Source organism: Conger conger, chromosome 15 (genome assembly GCF_963514075.1).
Source record: "Conger conger chromosome 15, fConCon1.1, whole genome shotgun sequence".
NCBI lineage: Eukaryota > Metazoa > Chordata > Actinopteri > Anguilliformes > Congridae > Conger > Conger conger.
In genome coordinates, this window is record NC_083774.1 from 34705359 (window position 1) to 34730840 (window position 25482).

At 42.6% G+C, this 25482-nt stretch overlaps 2 protein-coding genes across 7 annotated transcripts in view; one reads left to right on the top strand and one right to left on the bottom strand.

Moving 5' to 3' along the window:
- The window catches only part of LOC133111704 (F-actin-monooxygenase mical2b-like), a 93604-nt gene extending 92095 nt beyond the window's left edge, over positions 1-1509 (bottom strand). For 2 of the 5 annotated variants that reach the window (XM_061222248.1, XM_061222249.1), the window contains exon 1: positions 1261-1508. The gene's annotated coding sequence lies outside the window, so the exon portion shown is untranslated. Of the gene's footprint in view, positions 1-1260 lie in introns of all 5 variants that reach the window. The other 3 variants (XR_009705008.1, XR_009705010.1, XM_061222247.1) reach the window with 3 other exon arrangements.
- Positions 1510-5598: 4089 nt separating this feature from the next.
- LOC133111722 (dickkopf-related protein 3-like) lies at positions 5599-25482 on the top strand. 2 transcript variants are annotated; one of them, XM_061222274.1, is made up of 8 exons: positions 5599-5752; positions 5917-6213; positions 6739-6864; positions 10551-10631; positions 17397-17489; positions 21729-21873; positions 22265-22421; positions 24888-25482. In XM_061222274.1, the coding sequence occupies exons 2-8, from the start codon at positions 5983-5985 to the stop codon at positions 24976-24978; spliced, it is 924 nt and encodes a 307-aa protein (XP_061078258.1). In that variant the 5' UTR covers positions 5599-5752; positions 5917-5982; the 3' UTR covers positions 24979-25482. The 2 variants fall into 2 exon arrangements, with proteins under 2 accessions (XP_061078258.1, XP_061078259.1); XM_061222275.1 differs by lacking the exon at positions 17397-17489.

Consider the following 25482-nt stretch of genomic DNA (forward strand, 5'->3'; position numbering starts at 1 on the left):
CAATGCCTGTACCAACTGTCATTCTTACCATCCTATTCAAATGACTTGCTCCATTATTTTAGTTAAGAAGAATTGTATGGATTGTTTTCCAACATTCTGGGCCAAATGGAATCCCGGTCAAGTTGAAAGGTAGTGTTTTTTTGTTTTTTTACACAACGCAGCTTAAGCAGAAGCCCGACTGAAAACCAACGGACATGGGCATGCTGATTATAATCTACTAAACTAGAGTAATGCCAAACTGTCTTTGGACTGTGATGAGATTGACCAATGAACACGGCTGATTTATGGCACACCACTGAAGAGGTAGACCGCACTATGAGCGGTGCTGTCATCACTCAGAAACATTAGCACAACATTAGCATAAGATTAAACCAAGTGACACTCCTAGAACAACATCGGCAATAATGACATAGTTATTCGCATGATGCAAGGGGGGGGGGGGGGGGGGGGGGGGGAACAGGAACCTAAATGTCTACATATAACTCACATTTCTTTCAGAAGCAGAATACCCATTCTTGGGTCAATATTAAAGATCCTTAATATCAAGATCCTTAACGTCAAAAAAGCCCACCTGTGTAGCACCTGCAAATTGTACACTTAATCTGAAAATATCCATTCAAGAAAACACCCAAAGTCTGTACTGCCACATCAGTATAAAACATGCATTATCAATATACCCCAGCTGGTGAATCGCATTCAATTTGCGCTACGCAAATACATTTCTTCGTACAACTTAACTTCAAGCAATGGCATAGAGCTAAAATTATTATTATTATTTGTTTCTCTGAAGTAAGCAAACCGCATGTCATACACAGCCGCAGTTCTGTAATTGTTACTTTTGTTAAATACAATAAAATTGTTAGATACGTGCAGGTCTTATATGGAACACGTTGTGGACTACGAATGTTCATATGTGCTCCCAGCACCTACAGATCCATAAAAACACATTTGAGTGAGAACTTGGTAACCTGCTATTCCAAGTCACCGGTTGTAAATTATTGAACATTGATCTTTTTTGAACTAGGTCGGCAATGTAACCATACACGTAAAACGCAATCCGATAGCTGTAGCCAACTATATCGCAACTTAGTTACATTTTTAATGACCGGTTAAGCATTTAACAGGTAGTCTATACGTGTTCAATTTTTTGTGTGTGTGGGTATAATACAAATACACCGACACAATGGGCCAAACATTTCTAAAACTTTAGTCCGGCGTGCTTCTGACCCCTCATACAAACTCAATCAGTCATTGACTTACATTGTTCGTCGGTGTCAGTTTAAACTTCCGAACGACACGTGCCGTAGTTCAAGCGCCTTGACTCGTACACGATCAGGAAAGAAAATCCCCACAATTAAGATCTTCAGCCGTCCCTAAATATATTCATTCGTACTGACTAAACATGATGGTGTGTCTTCTCCCGTCAGTTAGGTCGGCTGTCGACGAGCATTCACATAAACTGGGAACGTGGAGTATTGCTTCGTTCGCTTATTTTTTTTTAAAGGCGTTGCTCCCGTTTTGTGGCGTCCAATGGGAAGTTCGACAGCTCAGTGCTGCTTTCCAAACGGAGACTTGCTAGCATTGCCAAAGCTGTCCTAACGATTCAAACGGCAGTGGACTACTGGAATTGCATTTCGTAGTCTTTTCCTAGCCCTCGATACATTTCGATTTTTCAGTAGCCAATGCTATTTTGGATGTTAATTTTGTTTCGTTTTTTCGTTTACAGAGGGTGTCCCATTTACAAACGTCATAGTCAAGTGGCACTGTTTTGTAATTTAAAATGTTTTTTTATTATTATTAATTCTCTTTGAAACCTGAATGAGGAATTGAACCGAACTGAACTGAATCAAGGGTGACAATTTCACATAGAATATTAAAGTGATGTTGCTCAAGTATCAACAAGATTATTTTGTAGAAGACAACCCCCACAGACACACAGGCAAACACACACGCACATAGCAAAGTCATTCCTTCGAACTGCATCTCGTGTTTTATGACGCTGTGGCAGCTGGCCCTCAGGAAGGTTACAGTAGTGACACCAGGAGCTTCCCAGCCTTGCTTCTCGTTTACAGCAATGTTAAAGAACATACACATTGCATTATTGTGACATTTATACAGTATATCACAAATCGCAAAAAAACTCCATTTGAAAAATCACATAAAATGTAAATATTTTATTACTTTTACACCGTGGATGTTGGCTATGCAATAAAATGTGGTTCTTTCCAATCCATATTTTCTCATATATTTTTTAGCAAAGTCAAATACAAGTGGTGGAGAGCTCAATACTTCACACTTCACGTTGAATCAAATATTATGTTGAAAGTATGGGGACGGAGCCACCTACAGGTTCATGTGAGTAACAGCAAGACCCAATTACGACTCTCCGAGCCAATCGGAATCCTTATCATCATGCCACTCTTGCGCCTGAAACGCCCAAGATTAGCCTACTCCTTAGCAGGCTGATGCAATTATATTCCTACATTTTATGTACATTTAAAATGTACAACTAATCACAGACCGCTTGGTATAGCATACCATTGTGCAATGCATCCCGCAAATGCTTATATTTATAGAATAAAAAAGGAAACAGAAAGGGCTACTATATTACTATATTAAAAATAAGGGATTATTCCCCCTGTTCTTCCAGGCTGGAAACTCTACTGTGCTCTGAATGTGAAAGTATGAGGCGCCCTGTGTCAGTTACGCAGGCTAAATAGCACAAGAACTCACGAGTCAGCTGTTGTGACGAGCTCAAATGTCAGCTGCGTGCGGCATGGACAGGTCATGCTCACCTGCATAACCCGCTCTAATTATACACTTGCAGCACAGGTGGTGCAGCGGGTAGCACTGTCACCTCACAGCACGGTGGTCCTGGGTTCCAATCCCCGTCGGCCGGGTCCCTTCTGTGTCTGGTCCGAAGACATGCAAGTTACGCTGATTGGAGAGTCTGAATTGCCCGTGGGTGTGAGTGAATGGTGTGTGTGCCCTGCAATGGACTGGTGTCCTGTCCTGGGTGTGTTCCTGCCTTTTGCCCAAAGTATGCTGCAACCCTGTTCAGGATAAGCGGGTTATGATAATGGATGGATGGAATTTACTTTCATTTTTAATTTGTTTACAATTCATAGCTTTATTATTGTAAATTTATTTATCATTAATATGTCAATTTCAAAAGGTGCCTTTGTCAAAGTGAACCAAGGCCAAAAAGGATCTTCTGTAATATTTGAAAATGGCTCTGTTTTTAGGGGAAATTTGTGTCGCCTAATTAAAGTATTACTATAAGTTGTATAAAAAGTTATTGATAAAAAACAAGTAAATAATAAAATAAATTTATATTTTGTAATTTACAACAAATCTCTTAATTCAGGTAATTTGGGACACTTTTTGTGAGCTCAGTTTGTGAGTTTGCCCTCACCACCAGTTTTAAGGTACCAATAACTCTGCACATTTTTACAATGTTTACCCATGTTCTTAACTATTCATATATAGGCCAAATTGAATTGAATATATAGCAAACTATTTTGTAATCAGCCAAAATGTGTTTTTCCATTCATGTTTGGGCACCACATTAGATCATTTGGGACACAGCATGAAAGCATAGACACAAAGATACCTACAGATAATTATTCAAGCATCAGACATTTCCAAATTGTTTCTTCTGTTTCTTCACCATTTCATAGGGAATATTTTATATGATCTATGAGTGCCAGGAGTCCCATACCCAGCAAATGAGAAAATAAATAAATAAAATCATTCTTAAATTGTCCCATTCTTTGCAATGGGCTAATTTTATTCAGACAACACCTATCTCCTGCCTACTTCCTGGGTGACCATCGTCACGCCCACTTCCACAAGGAGAAAAACTCTAAATGCTTAAGCTATCCTAAATTACCTCCTGTGTATTTCAAACGAACATAATATAATAAATAAATAATACACTTATTTATTTTATAAATAAATAAAATAACTTTAGATTCGCCAGTTGCTCATTCTTGTGATGGGTGCAATGGCTCTTGATAAACAACATCTGAAAATAAGCCCTTAAGATAAATGCAGTGATCAGTCCAATACATGTTATTGAGAAAGTTAAATCAATGTCACTGACGGTTTTTGGTTTCATTACATCGGATATATTACTGCTTATTCACAGGGGCCAAATGCATCCTGTCCTAATATATTCTGTATGGGTGGCTGACAAACAGGATGAATAGTAAGTTACAAAAGATCAGATAAAATGTGCCATCGTTTCCATATAGGCCTACCATTGCACTTTCAAAAGGTAAATCCGAACGCTACAGTGCAGCCTACTTCTTTGACACGGGGCGATGTGTTTTATTGGTAAATGTACAACTAACGTGCGATGCCCCATTTTACCACACGAGGGCAAACTTAGACCAGTTCTTTCAATTTGTTGATTTCTTGCTAATTTAATGAATTGGCTATTAGCGAAGTAGTCAGTATATGACTTTCTTTTTATATGTGTGTTTATTTCATTCATAATCACTACGGGTGTGTCACAATAGACAATGGCCAGTGTTAATTAAACTCTAACAGACTAGGATAGGCTGCATACAGCACGAGTTCAATTGGGACCATACAGTATGTAACATACTCTGTAAGAGTTGATTTAACACTGAACTGTGTCTAGTCTTGTTTATAATTGTAATACAACAAAACTGTAAAAAGTAGGCTATATCTATGTTTAGTCATGGTTTGTCATTTAGCTTTCTGACATATATATGTATACACTCACCAAGCACTTTATTTGGAACATTTTTACTTTATTACATCTACTTATTCATGTGATTATCTAATCAGCCAATTGTATGGCAGCAGTGCAATGCATACAATCATGTAGGTACGGGTCAGGAGCTTCAGTTATTGTTCACATCAACCATCAGGATTGGGAAAAAATGTGATCTAAGTGACTTTGACCATGGAATGATTGTTGGTGGCTTGAGTATCTCAGAAACTGCTGATCTACTGGGATTTTCACGCACACTTATCTCTAGAGTTTGCAAAGAATGGTGAAAAAAATCCAGTGAGCAGCAGTTCTGCAGACAGAAACGCCTTGCTAATGAGAGAGGTCAGAGGAGAATGGCCAGACTGGTCAAAGCTGACAGGAAAGTGACAGTAAAGCAAATAACCACACATTACAACAGTGGTATGCAGAAGAGAATCTCTGAACAAACAATGCATCATAACTCTGAGTGGATAGGCTACATCAGTAGAAGTCTAAAAAATGCCTAATAAAGTGCTCAGTGTATATATATATATATATATATAGTTATTAACCATTAATTAAATAGTACCTAAAGCCATAGATTTAGGCCTATGGAGTTTCAGCCCTGTAAATTCTTAGTTCCAAGTAATTGTTAGTCATTAAAAATATATAATAATAATAATAATAATAATAATAATAATAATAATAATAATAATAATAATAATAAAATAGATAGCGCTCGTTTAAACGTGTATTGAGAACAAAAAGACGCAGATCGGTAAGTGGTAAACCAAAATGAAAAAGGTGGGATAAAAAGTTGCCGGAGGTCTCCGCAGATACTGCGCAGATGTTCCAGTATTACCTCAGAGAGTCAGACAGCCGGCCAACTGCAGTGTGCCACCCATTCGTTGGCAGAATTAATCATTGTCTCGATGTGTAAGGAGTAAGTAAATGGGAATGCTCAGAAGGAGGCAACGCAGATAGCTAATGTAACGGAGAATACACAATCCATCCCCTCCACAGGAAAAGGTACGTGGCGGTTAACAAATAATTATACGAAAGTATAGTTTTCCACATGTTATGTCAACTTTGACTTCTACTTCTCTGCTTCGAATATAGATTTTAAATGAGCTCTGTCACTTTAATTGTGCTGACCAGAGAGTAACATCGTTTTCCTGGGTTTCTCCTGACAGTGGTCCAGGTTAACAGCATAGCCAGCTCCATACGGACAGTGTCCTGTGAGACGGGATCGTGCGAGGATGCCTGCTTCTGCAGTAAGCATGGTGCGGCTTGTTGCGCTGATTTCATCCCTGGCGATGGTGGTCTACGGTTTTCCAACGCAAGCGACAACACCCGCGGTGGATCAGGACATCACCCAGACCATCGAGGCTAATTTGTCTCAGGGACACGCGAAACTGAACGACATGTTCAGGGAAGTGGAAAAGCTGATGGAAGACACGCAGCATAAATTGCAGGAGGCGGTGTACCAGGTACTGTCGCACTAAGGACGGTTTCTTTGCTGCACCGACCACAAAACAATGAATAGTGTTGTATCCGCTGTCGGGCTTAACGAATAGCTACTGTGCTATGTGTAACTTTTACACAGAATACCACATGATCTTTAAGCGCAAGATTATTAATAATGTATATTTCATTGTATAGCCGACTACAATGGAAATTGTTTTGCTTATTTGCTGAATTTTAATCTAGTATTTTTTTCATCACCGTTAGAAATAGCATAAATAAGAAAACAATATACAATTAATAATTGGCTTAGGCTACAGATCTATTACTTTTATAATTATAACTTGTATTATTTGTATAAATAAAAATATCCTGAACCTCAACTTTCATAGTATGCATGTGGATTAGTGAATTGAAAGTTTCAGGTTATCGGAGACCGCATTATATTTCGTTATATCTGCCCTGTAAGGCTATACAGAACGACCCGCCCAGTTTTATTGATTTGTGAGCCGCGACTACTGTAGACTTATTTATGAGTGCTCTTTTTATAGATGGACAATGAGAGCGCCCGATCGATCCTGTACGTACATGACCTTCCGCCAAATTACCAGGAGGAGAGCAGCACGGACAGGACGGTGGGAAACCAAACCGTCCACACGGTAGAGAAGATCAACAAGGTACCACATTGTGCTACTGGACGACACAGCGACAGTTTAAGGGATAAACAGTTTGAGAAAGACAAGCGTGCAATGTATAGTGGGCTCCAGAGTTATTGGCACCCTTAATAAAAATGGAGGTAAATAATCCAATAAACAACATGGATAATGATTTATTTTTTATGTTTAAAATCATCTCATGTTTCAATGTTTCTTACTTAGTCATCATATTTTTTGTTTACAAAATTATTGGCACCCCTAACAATTATTGTAAATATCATTAATCATTAAGCACACTAATTTGCACATATTGTCGTAAGTATTGTTTTCATTTGACACACCTGATTCCACTAATTAGCCGGTCAATAACTGTATTTGTGTGCATATTCATCAAGGGTGCCAATAATTCTGAAGCCCACTGTATGTGTGAGAGGGAACAAGACAGTGTCGGGGGTGGGGTGGGTGGGGTGGTAGAGAGAGAGAGCTTTCATATTTGCTTACTAATTAAAATCAAGTTTGTTTTTGATGGAAAACACTGAAAAACTGCTAGTATGCAACTCCAGCACCCTCACAACTGCTGTCTGAGAATAAAGATATTGCTGAAATGGCTGCTTTGTTGAGAATTTTACCAGTGAGGAGGTTACTGATAAGCTGGAAGGCATATTCAATACTCATGTCTTAGCCAATATTGACATAAGGGGATACTAGATAGATGACATAAACAAAAGACAAATAAGGCAGCAGGTCCCAATGGCATATTCCCAAGGGTGTTCCAAGAGTTAAGTGAGATCATTTTAAAACCAGTATTTTTACATAGTCTTCAGAAAGAAATACCGGATGACTGGAAACAAGGTAATATAAGACCAATATATAAGAAAGGGGGGCAATCTAGGAAACTACAGACCTGTCAGTCTAACGTGTATCACATGTAAAATACTGGAATCTATCATTAGAGACAAACTGGAATTATTTATTGAAAATAATAACATCTAAGGGATAGCCATCATGATTTTTGTAAAGGTAGGTCATGCCTGACAAGCCTTTTGGCTTTCTTTGAGGAAGCTACCAAGTGTTTTAATGATAGCAAGGATTTCCAAAAAACATTCGATAAGGTACCACATGACAAACTCATTATAAAAATGAGGACGATAATAATTGTAGGAGCCATTTCGAAGTGGGTTCGGAATTGGCTTTTGGAAAGGACACAAAAGTAGTCGTAGGAGGGGCCTTATCCAAGCTCGGCATTGTGGGAAGTGGAGTCCCACAGGGTTCTGTGCTGCGTTTCTTCATTTACATAGATGACCTTGACAGAGGCATTGAAATTAATTTAGTTAAATTTGCAGATGATACGAAGCTAGGAGGCTTAGCTAACAGCTTGGAATCTACTAAAGTAATCCTGGAAGGCTTAAACAGAATCCAAAAGTGGGCAGAAACCTGGCAAATGAAATTCAATACTAACTAAATGTAAAGTTCTACACGTGGGAAATACAAATATAAGGCAGGATTACTTTATACGGGGTACAAAGTTGAAAAAGACTTGGGGGTCATAGTTGACCAAAGCCTTAAGGGTTCTAGTCAATGTGTGGTAGCAGTAAAAAAGGCCAATAGGATACTAGGATACATAGCCAGGAGTATTGAGTATAAGCCCAAGGAAATTATACTCACCTTATACAATATTCTTGTTAGACCACACTTGGAGTACTGTGTGCAGTTCTTGGGACCGCACTATAAGAAAGATATAGAGGCTCTGGAAAAGGTTCAGAGAAGGGCAACCAGATTGATTCCATGTATAAAAGATAAGAGTTATGAGGTTAGACTTAAGATGCTTAATCTCTTTAAGCTTAGTAAATGCTGAATTTTATTTTGTGTTAAAATACAGATTTAATAATCAAACTATCGTTATCAAAATACAATTACAATAATAATTATAATGTTGCAGGGTGAGGGTTATGTCTTATTCAGTAAACAAAGCTTTGATCATTTATATATTACCACTGTATTTCATGCCAGTCTGAAGCAAAATAAATTTAAGTGGACTGAATTGAGAGGAGAGATTCCCTGCTTACTATTTGGCATTCCTGCACTGTACGTTTGTTTTATGCTTTGCCAGAGCAGTCCGTTTGCATCCAGTGTACAGCCAAGCACAAAAAAAAAGAAATATGGCAGTGTAGAAGCAAATGTACACTCAATGAGCACTTTATTAGGCATTTATTAGACTTTTATAAGTCTTTCATGTGTTTTTTAGACTTCTGCTGCTGTAGCCTATTCACTTAGAGGTTTGACATATTGTGTGTTCAGAGATGCTTTTCTGCATACCACTGTTATAATGCAGTTATTTGCGTTACCTGTCAGCCTTCGACCATTCTGGGCTTCTCCTCGGACCTCTCTCATTAACAACACTCACTGGATATTCTCTGCAAACTCTAGATGCTATTGAAGATGAAAATCCCAAGAGATCTGAGATACTTAAACCACCTTGTCTCATACCAACAATCATTCCACAGTCAAAGTCACTTAGATCACATTTCTTCCCCATTCTGACATTTGGTCTGAATAACAGCTCTTGACCACGTCTACATACTTTTATGCATTTAGTTGCTGCCACATGATTGGCTTATTAAATATTTGCATTAACAAGCTGGTCTACAGGTCTACCTAATAAAGTGCTCACTGAGTGTATACAGTGTAGACCCAATGCTGTGTCATTCCTAAAGTATCACATTACATCCAATATCACTTCAACCAGTTTGTCTGTTGGTTTTTGTTTTCATTTGACACACCTGATTCCACTAATTAGCCGGTCAACAAGATCGCTGTTGACCTTAAAAGCCAAAATAAATACTTTAAAGGAGTAACATGGTGCTTGAATGTGACACTGTTTTATTATTCCGTCATTTAAAACTGAAGTATTTGAAAACTTATTTTTCTAAGACTAAATTTCCCACTTTAAAAATTCACCCAAACTGTCTGGGCGTGTTACTGTCAATTAGCTATGAATGACAGACCGTGCTCCCACTTTCCACACATTGTTGTTTGGTACCATAGCTATCTCCATGATACATGCCCATCTTGGGAGACTGAATTTTCACAAGCTGGCTAACTTAGTATATCAACTATCAATAGCTAAGGTAAGGATGCGCACTTATCCAATGATAATTATCGATAATGTCACCTTATGAAAGCAAGCTAAGGTTAACAAGCTAGCTAAATGAATATAACCAGAAATAGTCTAATGGTCCTTAAAAGGCACTCAAATTTAAGTCAACCTAACGTTAGCCAAATATTTGCATTGTCTTGCCTAGAAGCCAGCAGCACAAATTATGGGTCATGCGTTATAGGGGAGGGATAAGGGTAGTGGTTATCCTCATGTGATGCATTACGAGGAGAACATTCTCAACCGGTTGGAAAAAGACGATAAATTTAAAATGCTTACTTCTCCAAAACAAAAAAAAAGTGTGATCTATGTTTAACACTGGATGAAGTGCCATTCAGTAATGATTGACTGAGTGTTCAGTTTTATCTGAAAAGGGCTGGATTTAGGAGTTTTATTTTACAATTTTACAATTTTATAAGTAGAAATGGCTTTCTTTGTGCTGGGCTAAAACAAAAACCTGAAACTAATCTAATGTAATTTAAACAATGTAAGGATATAGGTTCATCCAAACCATGCCAGGACATCATCTGATTAAAAAGGTCCTCTCTTTCAGGTAACAGACAACAGAACAGGAGAGACCCACTTCTCCAGAACCGTGATCCAGTCCAGTAGCCAAGAGAACAAGGTTCATCATGTGAGTGGCGGTTTTCTGCTATGTTTTACAGAAAATGGATGGTGTGCTGAACTAAATAATATTGTACAGCAAAAAATACAAATTGAAAATTAACAATGTGATGAGGGAAAAATGTTCAGTATGAGGACTAGATGATTGTGACCAGTGTGGTCTGCACACATCTACCAGTGTCCGGATTTCTGTAGGAGGAATATGACAACCTGTTTGCATCAGAAAGTCAATTAACATAGTTTGTGGAACTGGAAAATATTGTCTGGAGAATCCTCACAGAACATCCCATAAACATTTGACTATATTCAGGTCTGGTGACAGATATGAGTTCACACAAACGATGCCCCACACCGTTATGGAACCCCCGAACCCCATACCGTTGGATTAGGATTCATGCTTTCTTGCTTCCTTTCATTTCAGTCACTACCTGTGTAGATGCAGGCATATATTGTTAGCGATTAGAGATAAGATTAGAAGGTAGAGATACAGTTATCCCGTTGAGCTAAATACAAAGGCCCCCATGACGAAAGAGGTTACTTTGTGATGTAAACTGTGATGCTCACAGCCAGAAACACAAACGCAGACCACAGTATTCCAAAAACGTCTTTATTTAGTCCAAGGGTCAAAGCCAGGTAATCCAATAGACATAGTGCCAAAATCGAGAAGCAAAAGGGAAGTCACAAATACAGTTCACAGGTCAAAATTCAGGAGATCACAAAGGCAGAGGTACAGAGGAGTAGGCACAGGGAGAGTCGTAAACAAACTGAGGATCAAAAGCCAAAAATTACAGGCAGACAATAAAGGGAATAAGCAAACTCAAAGTCAGGCAAAAGGGTGTCTCAGAAATAACAGGCTTACACACAATCAGCACTGAAATAACAGGCTTACACACAATCAGCACTGAAATAACAGGCTTACACACAATCAGCACTGAAATAACAGCCTTACACACAATCAGCTCTGAAATAACAGCCTTACACACAATCAGCACTGAAATAACAGGCTTACACACAATCAGCACTGAAATAACAGCCTTAGACACAATCAGCACTGAAATAACAGCCTTAGACACAATCAGCACAGAAATAACAGCCTTAGACACAATCAGCACAGAAATAACAGCCTTAGACACAATCAGCACTGAAATAACAGCCTTAGACACAATCAGCACTGAAATAACAGCCTTAGACACAATCAGCACAGAAATAACAGCCTTAGACACAATCAGCACTGAAATAACAGCCTTACACACAATCAGCTCTGAAATTATGATCAACGTTCTGACAAAGGTGAAGACTCAGACTGGGGTTTAAATTCACAGAGGAGTGAGACAACCTAGGCGGGGCATGGGAATGAGGGCGGTCTAACAAATAGACATCAGGTGAGACACATGAAAGGGCAATCATACAATAACAAGGGAGGCATGAAGATGTGGGACTGGATTCACATAGACACACATGTAATACAAACGGCTCCGGATTAGGGAGTAGACAATTGCACAGACTTAAGAAATGTAGTGATAGAGAACAGGTGCGAACACTTCGCAGAATTAAGGCAGGCAATCAGAGATAGAACAGGGAGGTGGAGCTACAGAGCAGTGCAGAAATAGGGAGAATGTGAATATGTTAGTTATGTGATTAAACTATAAAGAGCCAAAACTAGAGAATGTTTGTAAGTTAGTTAGACGAACATATTAGTGTGTTAATATAAGTACTGCTTTACAAATTCTATGTTAGTTGGGATTAGTAGATTAGTGCTATCTACAAACATGAATGGAGCGAAAGCAGGCAGCAAGTAAAGCGAGGGCTGAGAACTACATTAAGACACAGACATCAGAGGGGAGGACGAGTGCAATGAACAATGAATGTAAACAGAAACCAGACATTCATTCATTCATTCATTATCCTAACCCGCTTATCCTGAACAGGGTTGCAGGGAACTGGAGCCTATCCCAGTTTACACTGGGCGAAAGGCAGGAATACACCCTGGACAGGTAGCCCACGCAAACACGGGGAGAACATGCAAACTCCGCAGAGAGAGGCCCCGGCCAACGGAGATTCGAACCCAGGACCTCCTTGCTGTGAGGCGGCAGTGCTACCCACTGCACCATCCTTGCCACTGAAACCAGATATGAATATGAAAAATAATAAAGTTACAAAAACACAGAATAAACTAACAGGCAGAATACAGGATATTACAGTAAACAGCTAATAGCGAGCTTTCAATGCTTTGCCTTTTCTGGTTGCTGTCATGGACTAAAATTGCAATAAAACCTTTGGCCTTGTTAGCACATATAGTTTCCCTATAGTCTTAGTCAGGCTAATGTCAACTTAGCCTGACAGCAGATGGACAGGAGAAGATAAACCCTTAGCCCTGATTAGCGCTGTGCAGAGCTGCATCTGGCCCATGCAGAATGGCCGACCGACAGGGGGCTGCTGAAGGTCCGCTTCCAGCCACAGCAGCCGAGCACTTTGTTACTGAATGACGTTGGGTCGGGTGTACGATACTGTCTTTTGAATAAATGTGCCCACCACCACTGTATACACTCGGTGATCACCTTCGACTGGTACACCGGCTTGTTAATGCAAATAGTCAATCAGCCAATCATGTGGCAGCAACTAAACGCATAAAAGCATACAGACGTGGTCAAGAGGTTCAGCTGTTTTTCCGACCAAATCTCAGAATGGGGAAGAAATGTAATCTAAGTGACGTTGACTGCGGAATGATTGTTGGTGCCAGAAAGGATGGTTTGAGTAATCTCCTGGGATTTTCACGCACAACAGTCAATGAGTTTGAGAGAATGGTGCAAAAAACAAAAAACATCCAGTGAGCAGCAGTTCTGTGGGCATGCGTTGTTAATGAGGGAGGTCAGAGGAGAAGGGCCAGACTGGTCGAAGCTGACAGAAAGGTGACAGTAACGCAAATAACCACACATTACAACAGTGGTATATGAAAAAGCATATCGGAACACACAATGCATCAAACCTCAAAGTTGATAGGCTACAGCAGCTGAAGACTTAATAAGTCTAAAAAATAAGTTTAATAAATACCTAATAAAATGCTCACTGAGTGTATTTAAGAGATTGAACGTCCCACTCTCTTCTGCTGCCATCGGTCCTATCTGCAGATCCTGCTGATCCTGTCACTAAGGCAACTTACGTCCAGGAAACGGATGTTTGTTCTTCTTAAATAGCAGGCAAATGAGTTTCTGTTTGCCTTCACATCTGTGCTTGACGGCCCCAGAAGCCCAGCCGAACGGTGTAGCCTGGTGATGATGAAGAGGCACAGAGGCATATGAGCCACAGCCTCCTGATGGGGGCACTGATGAAGAGAAGTCACCCTCCGCCCCCGCGTTCGCACATGCCCTCCAGAACCACAGCGCAGGTGTAGGACGTAGCCTAGACTGAGTCCCAAGTGGTTTGACTTCTTTGGCATCATGCAGACGCCACCAGTTACAACCAGACTTACCTTCCTCTCTCCCAACAATGTCAGAAGAACTCAGTCGTGAACTCGGCAGCAAGTGTTCAATGGGTAGCAGCCTTTGAAAAAAAGAGCAGTTGGTTCATTTATTTAACTGCTGTTGGTCGGTTCCTGTGAAGCAAGCGGGCAGACGTGGATTCGCTGTTCTTGGCAGAACAAGAGGCCTACTTCTTCCCTGGTCCCCGTGAGTCATACCCGCCATCTTCAAAGGGATCCGGCACAGACTGAAAGAAGCCTATCAAACCTTCCAGAGACGGCCCATCTTTATTTGATTAAAAATACTCTTTTGAGCACAGGCCTCTCTCTGCATTCTCTTAATTTGCCGCCTATGTGTGGGGATGGAGGCCACCTCCCATGCTTTATTCATCTATGCTCTCTGCATGCTCTGGGAACGCGCCGAAACAGGAAATAGCTTATCTAAGGAGATGTGTCCTGTCGTCCCAGTTTCCCATTTTAGGTCCTGTGTCTTAAAGGCCATATTAGATAGTGTAAACACAGGCAGAATCATGTGACAGTATCTTAAACGCTGGATAATATCATGCACTCACCATGGTGCCATTTCTGAATTTCCCCCAGAGTTTAACCATATTGTGTGTTATAAAACAAAGCTATAAACACACTGGGCCTATTTTGGGGTTATTGCCCTCCAGACTGCAGCAGAGGTAAGTACTTTATGGTGCCCACGGGTGTTGAAATTACACACCCCTGCCGTCTGAGACACCTGGATAGGACATATGGAAAGTGGCTGGTTAAATCACGTAAGGGCCTGCAGTCATCATGGGAAGATGGGGCTCGCTGCACTTTCCCTTGTTAATGTTATTGCTGTTTTTCTGCTCCTGTGCTGGTAGGGCTTAGGAAAGGCCTCACTGTAGGCCTTATGTGAGATTCACTATCTCGCTTACTGACCTCTCAGGGCTGAAACAGAGGAGATGAAGGCATGAAAATTGCCTCAAATGTACAAATGTTTGTACCCCTACCTTGCGATATATAATTAATATGATTAATTATACCTTGTACCTTTTTGCTTGGAAAACATAAAGAGAACAAAAGAGAACATTGCCGTACTATCAGGGTACAGAACATTTGGGAAATTTTATCCAAAAGTGTACCTCCACTCACACTTTATTTCTGAGAGTGCAGCAAAAACTACCACTACACAAAAACAAAAAAGACCACACCTAGAATAGTCAACATTCCTTGTTGCCAAGAGCAGTCCCTCAGAGCAGTCCCTCAGAATAACAAAATGCTATTTTTAAACAAGAAGCAAATTACATCCAATCTCTGCATTTTGAGTCTTTCCCGCCCCCCTATTTTTTATTCCTTTTTAAAAAGTGTCTATCAGAAAAAGCCTTTGAGTACGACTTGAAGTAATGGAAAATCAATGGATAAATAACAGGGTAGAGCATAGACTTAATATGCATTTGTAGTAAAGTTTTGCAGTTGCATGGTTTTGTGGCCGTTGGTCTCATTTTTCCATGGAGTGAATATGAGCTCAGACTTTCTGCTCTGTGGTTTCTCCCTCTGTGATACTTCAGTGGAGTTGCCCCTGTCTGGGGGAATATACTTTCACTGGTGCTGCTACTCAACCCAACCCCCTCCCTGCTTTTTTTAGAGTGCCATTTTGAGAGATAACACACTTGTCTTTGCACTCTTGAGCCACTTGAACAGGGTGTGCAGGATACAGTAGCCAGGAGTGTGGAGGTGAACCAGTGTCTCATTGGAAAATAGGCTGATCCCACCAGTCTAGACAGAGCTGGGGGAGCAGAGGGAAATCTCCCAGTTTAAGTGCTGCTGGGGGACTGGGCAGCGTTCTGCAAGTTAGTGGAGTTTCCGCACCCTGTGAAAATGCACCAAGCCACAGCAACATCTGGCTTATGTTGTACAAAAGGATGGCTGAGCTGAGCAACACCATCAAAAGCCCTTTAATGCCTTGAAAGTTGTTTTATTGCTGATGGCTGGAGTTTATTGTTGCCAGCCTCAGTTTTAATGAAACGAATCCTGACTTGAGTCGAAAACTGAATTTCTCTTTAGCACGGTACTTCTACATGATGGAAACATTCAAGATTAATCTTGTGGAGAGTTAAGTACTTTGGTGTGCTATTGTTTTTACTGAGTGCAAGAACAAAGGGTTATTATGTCTTATTATGTTTGGGGTCAATTCAGTGTTTGACATATCGTAAAAACCAGTTAACCTTTTTTTAATCTTGATACTGTATGATTTTTTAAATTTTCTATTTTGGTGGGATTAAATTGTAAACATACAATAAACATAATCCTATGTTTTCAGAAGGCCTGTAACAAATTTTCATGTGCTGTATGAGCTTATTTTGACCCTCTGTAACTGTATAATATGTCAGAAAATATACAACCATTTTAATTTTTATCTCAGATTTCTTTGTGGATGATTCTGGTTGCACTTTCCCTTACAGGCGGCAAACTTTCACTTCTTGCACCTCAGGCTTTAAAATGAGATGTTTCTGAGCGATATTTCATATTTATGGATAAAAACTTCCTTTTGCAATAATTTTGCGTGTATTTAAACTGTTGGGGTAAATGTGACCCCTACCATAAAAGCGATTATAAACTGTTAACATAATAGGAGGGTTATGATGCATATGCAAACAGTTCCCCTTCTGCGTGACAAAGGGAAAATGAACACTCTGGTTCAGGTGATTCACTAAGAGACCAGACGTAGCACACGCTGACACGCTCGACAGCCCACATAGTTGTGTGGGATCTCGCAGCTGCACACAGAAGTGTTTTTCCGCTCGTGGAGAGATGTGGAGAGAGCGGGACATGGGAGTAGACTTGCGAAAAGCATCTATCCTATCGGTGAAAAACCTGCAATCGATGTCAACAAGAAAAAAAATAAACATAGACACAAATGTTTGTTAAGTCCCATGAGACCGGCCAGCCGTGGATAGATAGCATCATCTTTGCTGTTGCATTCGGTAAAGTTGAGCGTTGACCCGCACGAGTTCCCACAGGAGTTGGTACACTGGAATTCTCATTACAGATGGCACAGTTCTGTATCACATGCCATGTCCTGAAGGTTCTGTTAGTCCCACTGGATGAATACACAATGAATTGATGTGGTTCCTTGTACTCAGGCCTCAGTGCTCTGTGCGTCAGGCTGATGATTGACGCTGTGAGCTTTGTGTGACTATGGTGTAACTGAGAAGGCTGGGGAGCAGGGAGGGGGGGGGGGGGTGCCCTTGGAGCAGGAAGTGCACAGACAGCTTGCTGTGTCAGCGTCGTTCCCCACGGTGACCGAGTCGTGTCCTCTCCCTGCAGGAGTGCATCATCGATGAGGACTGCGAGAAGGGCCGCTACTGCCTCTACGAGACGCTGCGTTCCAGGTGCCTGCCCTGCAAGGCCCTTGACATGGTGTGTGCCCGCCTCCACCGGACCCCTAGTGCTCACATACTGAGAGTATAACACACACAGCACAGACGATGTGAAAACGTATACACACAACATACTGAGAGTATAGCACACACAGCACAGACGATGTGAAAACATATACGCACGGAAGCAAGGCTATGAAGAGTGAAGGATTATGTGCGGAAGGCCCGTTTCCACGCAGGGCCGAAGAACAGCGTGTTCTTTGTCCTGCGTTTGGGTGCGATATGTTTGGCAGGGACATTTGGAAACCGAGAAGCCGAGTGTATAGACAATGGCACACATCCTAGAGCAGGGGCGACCTCCCAGTAATCACAATCCATATGCCGGAGTCTGGGAGGAAAAAGACCTTGGAAAGGGGTGTGTTGGGTGTAATAAACAGTTATACATCTATAATAAAGATGTATTCCTCTGTCTAGTGAAAGCTATTTTTATTGTTTGCATTTGCCATATTGGGGTGGCACAGATGGTGCAGTGGGTAGCACTGCCGCCTCACAGCAAGGAGGTCCTGGGTTCGAATCCCTGTCGGCCAGGGCCTCTCTGTGCGGAGTTTGCATGTTCTCCCCGTGTTTGCGTGGGTTTCCTCTGGGTACTCCGGTTTCCTCCCACAGTCCAAAGACATGCACGTTAGGCTGATTGGGGAGTCTAAATTGCCCATAGGTATGAGTGTGTGAGTGAATGGTGTGTGTGCCCTGTGATGGACTGGCGACCTGTCCAGGGTGTATTCCTGCCTTTTGCCCAATGTATGCTGGGATAGGCTCCAGCCCCCCTGCGACCCTGTTCAGGATAAGCGGGTTCAGATAATGGATGGATGGATGGATGCATTTGCCATATTGAGCGTAAAACTTATCATGTCTGTATCCATGCATTTGTTTTTTATTCAACAAAACTTTTCAAAACAGAATCAAAGTTTTTTCCCCCTTAAAACACCACTCCCACCCCAAACCCCACGGCAACACCCACAGTTCCCTTGGCCTTAGAACATGGTCAAAAGACAATCCAAATGAAAAATCATAACACCCGAATTCATAACAAAAACGCCACAGCAGCAGCTGCCAAATGCCAGGCATCCAATTTCTGTAATTGGCTCCATGAATCTGAGCGCTCAATGTCTCCATGTAGACAATCTGGAGAAAGCCATTCATCCAATGAGACCAGGGCAGGGAGTCTTTTTTCTTCCACCTGTGTGCAAGCTGTCACAATGAATTTTAAGCTCCAATTGAGATCCATTTCCTCAATGAGGTGACACTAGGTTTCCTCTAAAGGGACCAAAATCTATTGGGCAACTTCTTAAATGTGTAAACGTAGTACAATAACACTGTGCTTTACATTTTAAAAAGAACTCTCCCTGCAGGCACATTTTTACTTTTATATTAATGTATTATGGATGCAAATATTATCAATGCTGGGACTGAGTCAGGACACTCAAGCCACTGGTCAAGATCAGGCTAGAATCCACCCTCAGGCTAGTTATCATATGTAATTCATGAGCTATGCAATTTAGTGATCTGGTTTTGAAGCAAAGAAAAGGTTTTAATTTAACATGGTGATTAACGAGGCACTGTTATACTGCACGGATGGGCTCCACGGTCGGAGCATGTCCATGCTGCTGTCTGTGGCAGGCAGCCCTGCAGGGTGACGCTGGCTCTAGCAGGGTGATGCTGGCTTTAGCAGGGTGATGCTGGCTTTAGCAGGGTGATGCTGGCTCTAGCAGGGTGATGCTGGCTTTAGCAGGGCGATGCTGGCTTTAGCAGGGCGATGCTGGCTTTAGCAGGGTGATGCTGGCTTTAGCAGGGTGATGCTGGCTTTAGCAGGGTGATGCTGGCTCTAGCAGGGTGATGCTGGCTTTAGCAGGGCGATGCTGGCTTTAGCAGGGTGATGCTGGCTCTAGCAGGGTGATGCTGGCTCTAGCAGGGTGATGCTGGCTTTAGCAGGGTGATGCTGGCTTTAGCAGGGTGATGCTGGATTTAGCAGGGTGACGCTGGCTCTAGCAGGGTGATGCTGGCTCTAGCAGGGTGATGCTGGCTTTAGCAGGGTGATGCTGGCTTTAGCAGGGTGATGCTGGCTCTAGCAGGGCGATGCTGGCTCTAGCAGGGCGATGCTGGCTCTAGCAGGGTGATGCTGGCTTTAGCAGGGTGATGCTGGCTTTAGCAGGGTGATGCTGGCTCTAGCAGGGTGACGCTGGCTCTAGCAGGGTGATGCTGGCTTTAGCAGGGTGATGCTGGCTTTAGCAGGGTGATGATGGCTCTAGCAGGGTGATGCTGGCTTTAGCAGGGTGATGCTGGCTTTAGCAGGGTGATGCTGGCTCTAGCATCGCCCGGTAATGGGAGGGCATCGGTTGAACTGGATGACCACATGTCATTGTGCACTACCAGTCAATGCTGCCTGCTAGCATGCCTGTTCAAGACAAGCTGAAATAAAAACTTTTCCCCCAATTTAGATAATTCTTCATAACCATATGTCTTAAAGTATATATTTAAAATACATTTTAAATATGTACTTTTAAATATTTCTGTATTTTTGTATTTCCACCACCAAAGTTTTTTCCACCCACTTCCTGGAAAACAAGTTTTTACAAGATTTAATGGCATCATGTACCAGGGGGCGTGAAGAAAAAATGCTGCGTATAATAAACAATATTTATATGTATATTTCATATGTAACAATAATTATATATATTTTCTATTCAAACATACAGGAAAACCATATACTTTCTTTTATTGACTCTCTTTTCAATGCTTTTTATTTAGTAATCACATTTTTTTCTGAAAAATAAAATAATTGGCACCCTAACAATTATTGTAAATAAAATCAAACAAAGTGAAATTGGCAATACAATTTTACTTTCATTTAGTTAATCTCAGTCTAAAGGAACTATATTGTGTCATTCCATCACTTCCTGTTTCACTTGAGCATAAAAATGAGGTAACAAGCATTGGAACAATCAGAATGGGAAAAGCCAAAGAACTAAATTCGGAAGACACAGATGGTAATTGACCATCACAAGTCGGGTACAAAAACATACATAAACAGTTAAACATACCACTTAGCACTGTAGGTGTAATAATGACAAGGCCAGGAGAACTTACCAGGAATAGATTGTAAGTGTATATTATCCCCACGGACAGGAAGGAGATGGTGAGGGAGGCGATAAGTAACCCAGTGGTCCAGGGGCGCCATTTATCAATGGCACAATGAATTCAACAAAGTGCCAGGAAATCTTGGAAGAAAATCTGGTTGCCTCTGCTAGGAAGATGACACTTGGTCGTAGGTGGATGCCCAGCTGGACAAAGCATACATCAACAACCTCATAGAAATGGCAATGATTATTTCAAGTCTCCAGACTTGTGGTCTGAACTGAAGAGTATCCCATGGAGATCAATGATTCTGAGAAGTTCTGCAGAAACATCTAAATGGTCAAACATCTCTCCAAACCAATTACAGGAAAATACTTGGCTGTCATCTTTGCCAGGTGTGTTAAACCAGAGGTGCCAATTATTGTGGAACCTCTTTTTGGGGAATTAAATGCTTTATTTGAAAAATTTTAGAATTAATCTTGAATTAATTAATAATAATTAATAATAATGAGTACTACTTCACACATGTCGATCAAATGTCTGTCAATTTTCCATTCCCCTCCAATCAATATCCTTTTCACACCGTGGTGTACATCTTTATTTCAGCCCCCCCCCCCCCTCATCACTCATGTATGCATCATATCATGGAGGTTAGTTACATGTGAAAGGTCTTCCTCCGACTCACCACTGTCCAAGTCTGACTTGCGATAAAGTGGTGCTTGCTGTTAATCGTTATTCTGTATTGGGGATAAAAAGCAAAAAAATAAACCACTGGAGTTAGATTATGGTTAGATTTTGGTTAGATATCAAAGTTACAGTAAAATCTGTTGAAGTACACACCACCCAAGATAATGAGTCCCTCATTCAGTTCTTACATGAGTCTGCTTTTATTCCTGGAGGATATGCTAGTGATGATGATGGTTGTGAATGTTCCCATTGTTGTGTTAACACACTGTGTCTGTGTGTGTGCATGGGGGTATGTGTATGCGTGTGTGTGTGTGCATGGGGGTATGTGTATGCGTGTGTGTGTGTGTGCATGGGGGTATGTGTATGCGTGTGTGTGCGTGCATGGGGGTATGTGTATGCGTGCGTGTGTTTGTGCATGTTTGTGTGCTTTCTTGCATTTGTGTTTATTTGTGTCTTTCAGCCCTGCACAAAGGACGAGGAATGCTGTTCAGGCCAGCTGTGTGTGTGGGGCCAGTGCTCTGAGAACACCACCAAGGGGCAACCAGGCAGCATCTGTCAATACCAGAGTGACTGCAACACAGAGCTCTGCTGTGCTTTCCACAAAGGTACATCCAGTCCACCCTCTCCTGAATCTGCTGATAAGGTCTGGTAAAACAGCTGCTTGAAACTGTTGAACAAACCTGCTCTTTTCAATACAGCAATGCGTGGGGATATATATATGTGCTGAAACAGCACTTCTGAGCATCACCATGTTGTTCCTTGTAGAGCAACTAAAATTCAGTTTCCCAACTGAACGGTTCCAAAATACGTCTGACGAAAACCAGGCCTGAGTCTGAGAATTCCTGTGGGCTTACAGCAAAGAGCTACCACCGTGTCCTGGCACAGCCCGAATTAGCCATGACCATCCATCACGCCCGGAGGCCCGATAGTGAAGCAGAGCGTTGTCCTTTCTCTCGCCCTCTCCCTATCTGACCTGCTTCCTCCTCCCTTGGCCAGCGCTGCTTTTCCCGGTGTGCACCACCACGCCCGTGGAGGGCGAGCACTGCCGTAGCCGACCCAGCCACCTGATGGAGCTGCTGTCCTGGGACATGGAGGGAGAGGGACCCCGTGAACACTGCCCTTGTGCCGGGGGGCTCCAGTGCCAGCCTCGCGGGTGAGACCAGCCCCCTTCCTCCAACCCCAAAGTCCCCCACCTCCTACCTCCAGCTCCCGCTCCCATTTATTACCCAAACACGCCCGTCCCCCTCCCCAGGACCTCCCTCATCTTAGACAAGGAGCCACTAGACTTTCCAGCACTTTGTTCTTTGTAGGCGTGAATGCCCATCCACACTTAGAACTAGAACTATAACGATAACAATAACTATGTGAGCATCCACACTGCTGAACGATGTTCTGTAAATAGTCTCTCTGCTATGTCATCTGCCATTTTGCATGTGACGCCCTGTAAATTTGTTTGGATTTCGATTGGCTGTCAGTGTTTTATCGTTCGTGCAGCTGGAAAACATCAAAGTGATCTCAGTGATATTGTTATAGGTGTGCCCGCCACCCACTTGAGTGGATCGATTTTTAAAACCACATATTTTTAGTCATCGTTATAGTTATCGTTCTTGGTGTGGATGGACCTTTAATGCTGCTGAATGACGTTTCCCCAACTTCACTATAATATACTATGAGATTGGGAGATGAACAGCACTACTAAAATGCTACAAGTTCCATTAAAATAAATCTGAAGCATTCCAGGAAGCTCATATCCGATTGACTGCCTGGGTTGGCTCTCATAGAACAGGCAAAAGCTGATTGCAGGTGCCTTAACCTCATGTACGGGCTCCCTCCACCTTATTTCAAACACAAGTGGCCTTCAGGTTTAAAGGTTTAAAGACATCACTCTGCACAATTCTTTTTTAAACCCAAAGCCCAGGGACGCATTTATTTGTTTGTGACATGGGCGACATGCGCTCATTTCACTGCTCCGGTCCAGCAGCTCCTCAAACGACCTGAACGTTTTTACCCTCGGGTGATTTATTTTTATTTTTTGGGAGGATGGAGGGGGGAGGGAGGGTTTGTTTGGACGGTGGGGGTTTTGTTGCGGAGGCAGCCAGTCACAGCCGTATCTCTGGCACGCCCTGGCCTGCTCTAAATGGGGCGGCTCTGTGCCCAGGCCTGTCAGGAGCGCCGGCCGGCGCATTCGTCTTGCGTGCCCGCGGGGCGCTCGCCGTCTCGCGGCTCCCAGCCACCCTCAGACCAGCTCCGTCACGCGGTCCAGCTCCGTCACGCGGTCCAGCCCCGTCACGCGGTCCAGCCCCGTCACGCGGTCCAGCACCGTCACACGGTCCAGCCCCGTCACGCGGTCCAGCCCCGTCACGCGGTCCAGCACCGTCACACGGTCCAGCACCGTCACGCGGTCCAGCCCCGTCACGCGGTCCAGCCCTGTCACACGGTCCAGCCCCGTCACGCGGTCCAGCCCTGTCACACGGTCCAGCCCCGTCACGCGGTCCAGCCCTGTCACACGGTCCAGCCCCGTCACGCGGTCCAGCCCCGTCACGCGGTCCAGCCCCGTCACGCGGTCCAGCTCCGTCACGCGGTCCAGCCCTGTCACACGGCCCAGGGCTGGAGAAGCACCGGAAACGAGGACGTCTCTCAGGGATAAAGACGTTCTCATCGGCCGAGGGCACTCCAGTCAGATTGAGTAAGCACAGCAGGCCATTTTTCTTTTAGACCATCCTGTTTTTTTCCCCCCGTGTTACAACGTGACAAGGAGAAATAGAGAGTAAATCAGAGAAAAGGATAAGCCTTGCCTGCTACTATGGGGACACCGGGTGGTCAAAGTGAACCTAACCATGAAGAAAAAACTGGGAATATTTATTTCACCCTATTCTAGGACATGACGTGATCAGTCAATGACATTCCTCACTGCGTAATAGGTATATGAACAAAAAATTAGGCTCACAAGCTGGGTAGCACTATTTCAGTGCTTTGATAAAGTGAATATTGGGTTGTTCTAAATGCAATTCACTGCTCAGTAAAGGTTTAGGTAAAATTCATATAGGGTTCTATGAAAATAATAATTGGAAATTATTATTGAAAAGACGTTTGGGCTTTTGTCCTACCAGATTTCCTACACGCAGCCTTGGCTACCAATGAGATCATTTCTCTGCATTTCATTTTCAGTTTTCCAATTTTTCCCTTTTTCTCCCAATTTGATAGCCTATTATACCCTATCTAATCCAGTTGCTGCTAGCTGGGGATACACCGCCTTATGACCCGTAGGACCTAGCGACCCTGAGAGTGACACGCCTTCTCTGAGCCGTCTAGTCTCAATTAGACTGTTACTCCGAGCCGTCTGGTCTCAATTAGACTGTTACTCTGAGGCGATCTGAGGTGCTGTATGTGGCCATCCCACTAACCCTGCCAAGTGTATCCTCCGTGTGCGACTGCAACAAACTGCAACTGCAAGTCCGCTCTGCTGCATCTTCGCCTGTTGCGCCACCACGGCTCAGTTTTTGTATTATAGATGGTTTTTCATCTTCCTGACCGGATGTGCAATGACTGGCACACACACATGCATCATCAGTGCTTTTGAATAGTTTTAATGATGACATGTTTTTATTTTATTTTACAGGCGTGGCTTCTTGTGTCTAAAACCACAGAACTCCTCCAGCGAAGAGGATTTAACGGACACGCTCTATTCTGAGATAGATTACATCGTCTAACGCACGAAGCACGACCCCAAGCAGATCGTAGATTCTTAAACCCGGCACCCTCGGATGATTTCGCCAACTCCCCACCTGTAGAATGTACTTGTTAAATCACACCTCTGCCTTTCGATTTGTGTGAAACATGTTCCCCCAGAAGAACGCATCCTGGCCCCCTTGCTGTTGCAGTTATTGAATGCCAATGTGTACAGCGTGCTCGAGTGTCAATGTCATAAAACCCAAGGCTTCTGTTTACTGACCAAAATTGTGCGCATGAATTCAGTAGTGATCATAACTGCTCTTCCTGTAGTTACTTACAATCAGGAATGTAACTTATGAAATCAAGGCTGCTTTGTAGTAAATTATTGTTATTGTAAGTTGATACAAATCAGCGAGAAAAAACGTGTTGAATGTGAGGCGCGGTTCTTGGATGATGGAAGAATTGGAGCATGTCTCACTGTGGAACCACAACCGATGCTGCTAGCACGACATCTTGCTGTGCCAATAAAATCTTCAAAGAGG

What these genes read in the sequence shown, in the direction of transcription:
- LOC133111722 (XM_061222274.1), top strand. Translation starts at nt 5,983, where the DNA reads ATGCCTGCTTCTGCAGTAAGCATGGTGCGGCTTGTTGCGCTGATTTCA. An exon ending in CGGTAGAGAAGATCAACAAG is followed by an intron (nt 6,865 to 10,550) that starts GTACCACATTGT and finishes CCTCTCTTTCAG; the next exon opens with GTAACAGACAACAGAACAGG. An exon ending in CTCCAGTGCCAGCCTCGCGG is followed by an intron (nt 22,422 to 24,887) that starts GTGAGACCAGCC and finishes TTTATTTTACAG; the next exon opens with GCGTGGCTTCTTGTGTCTAA.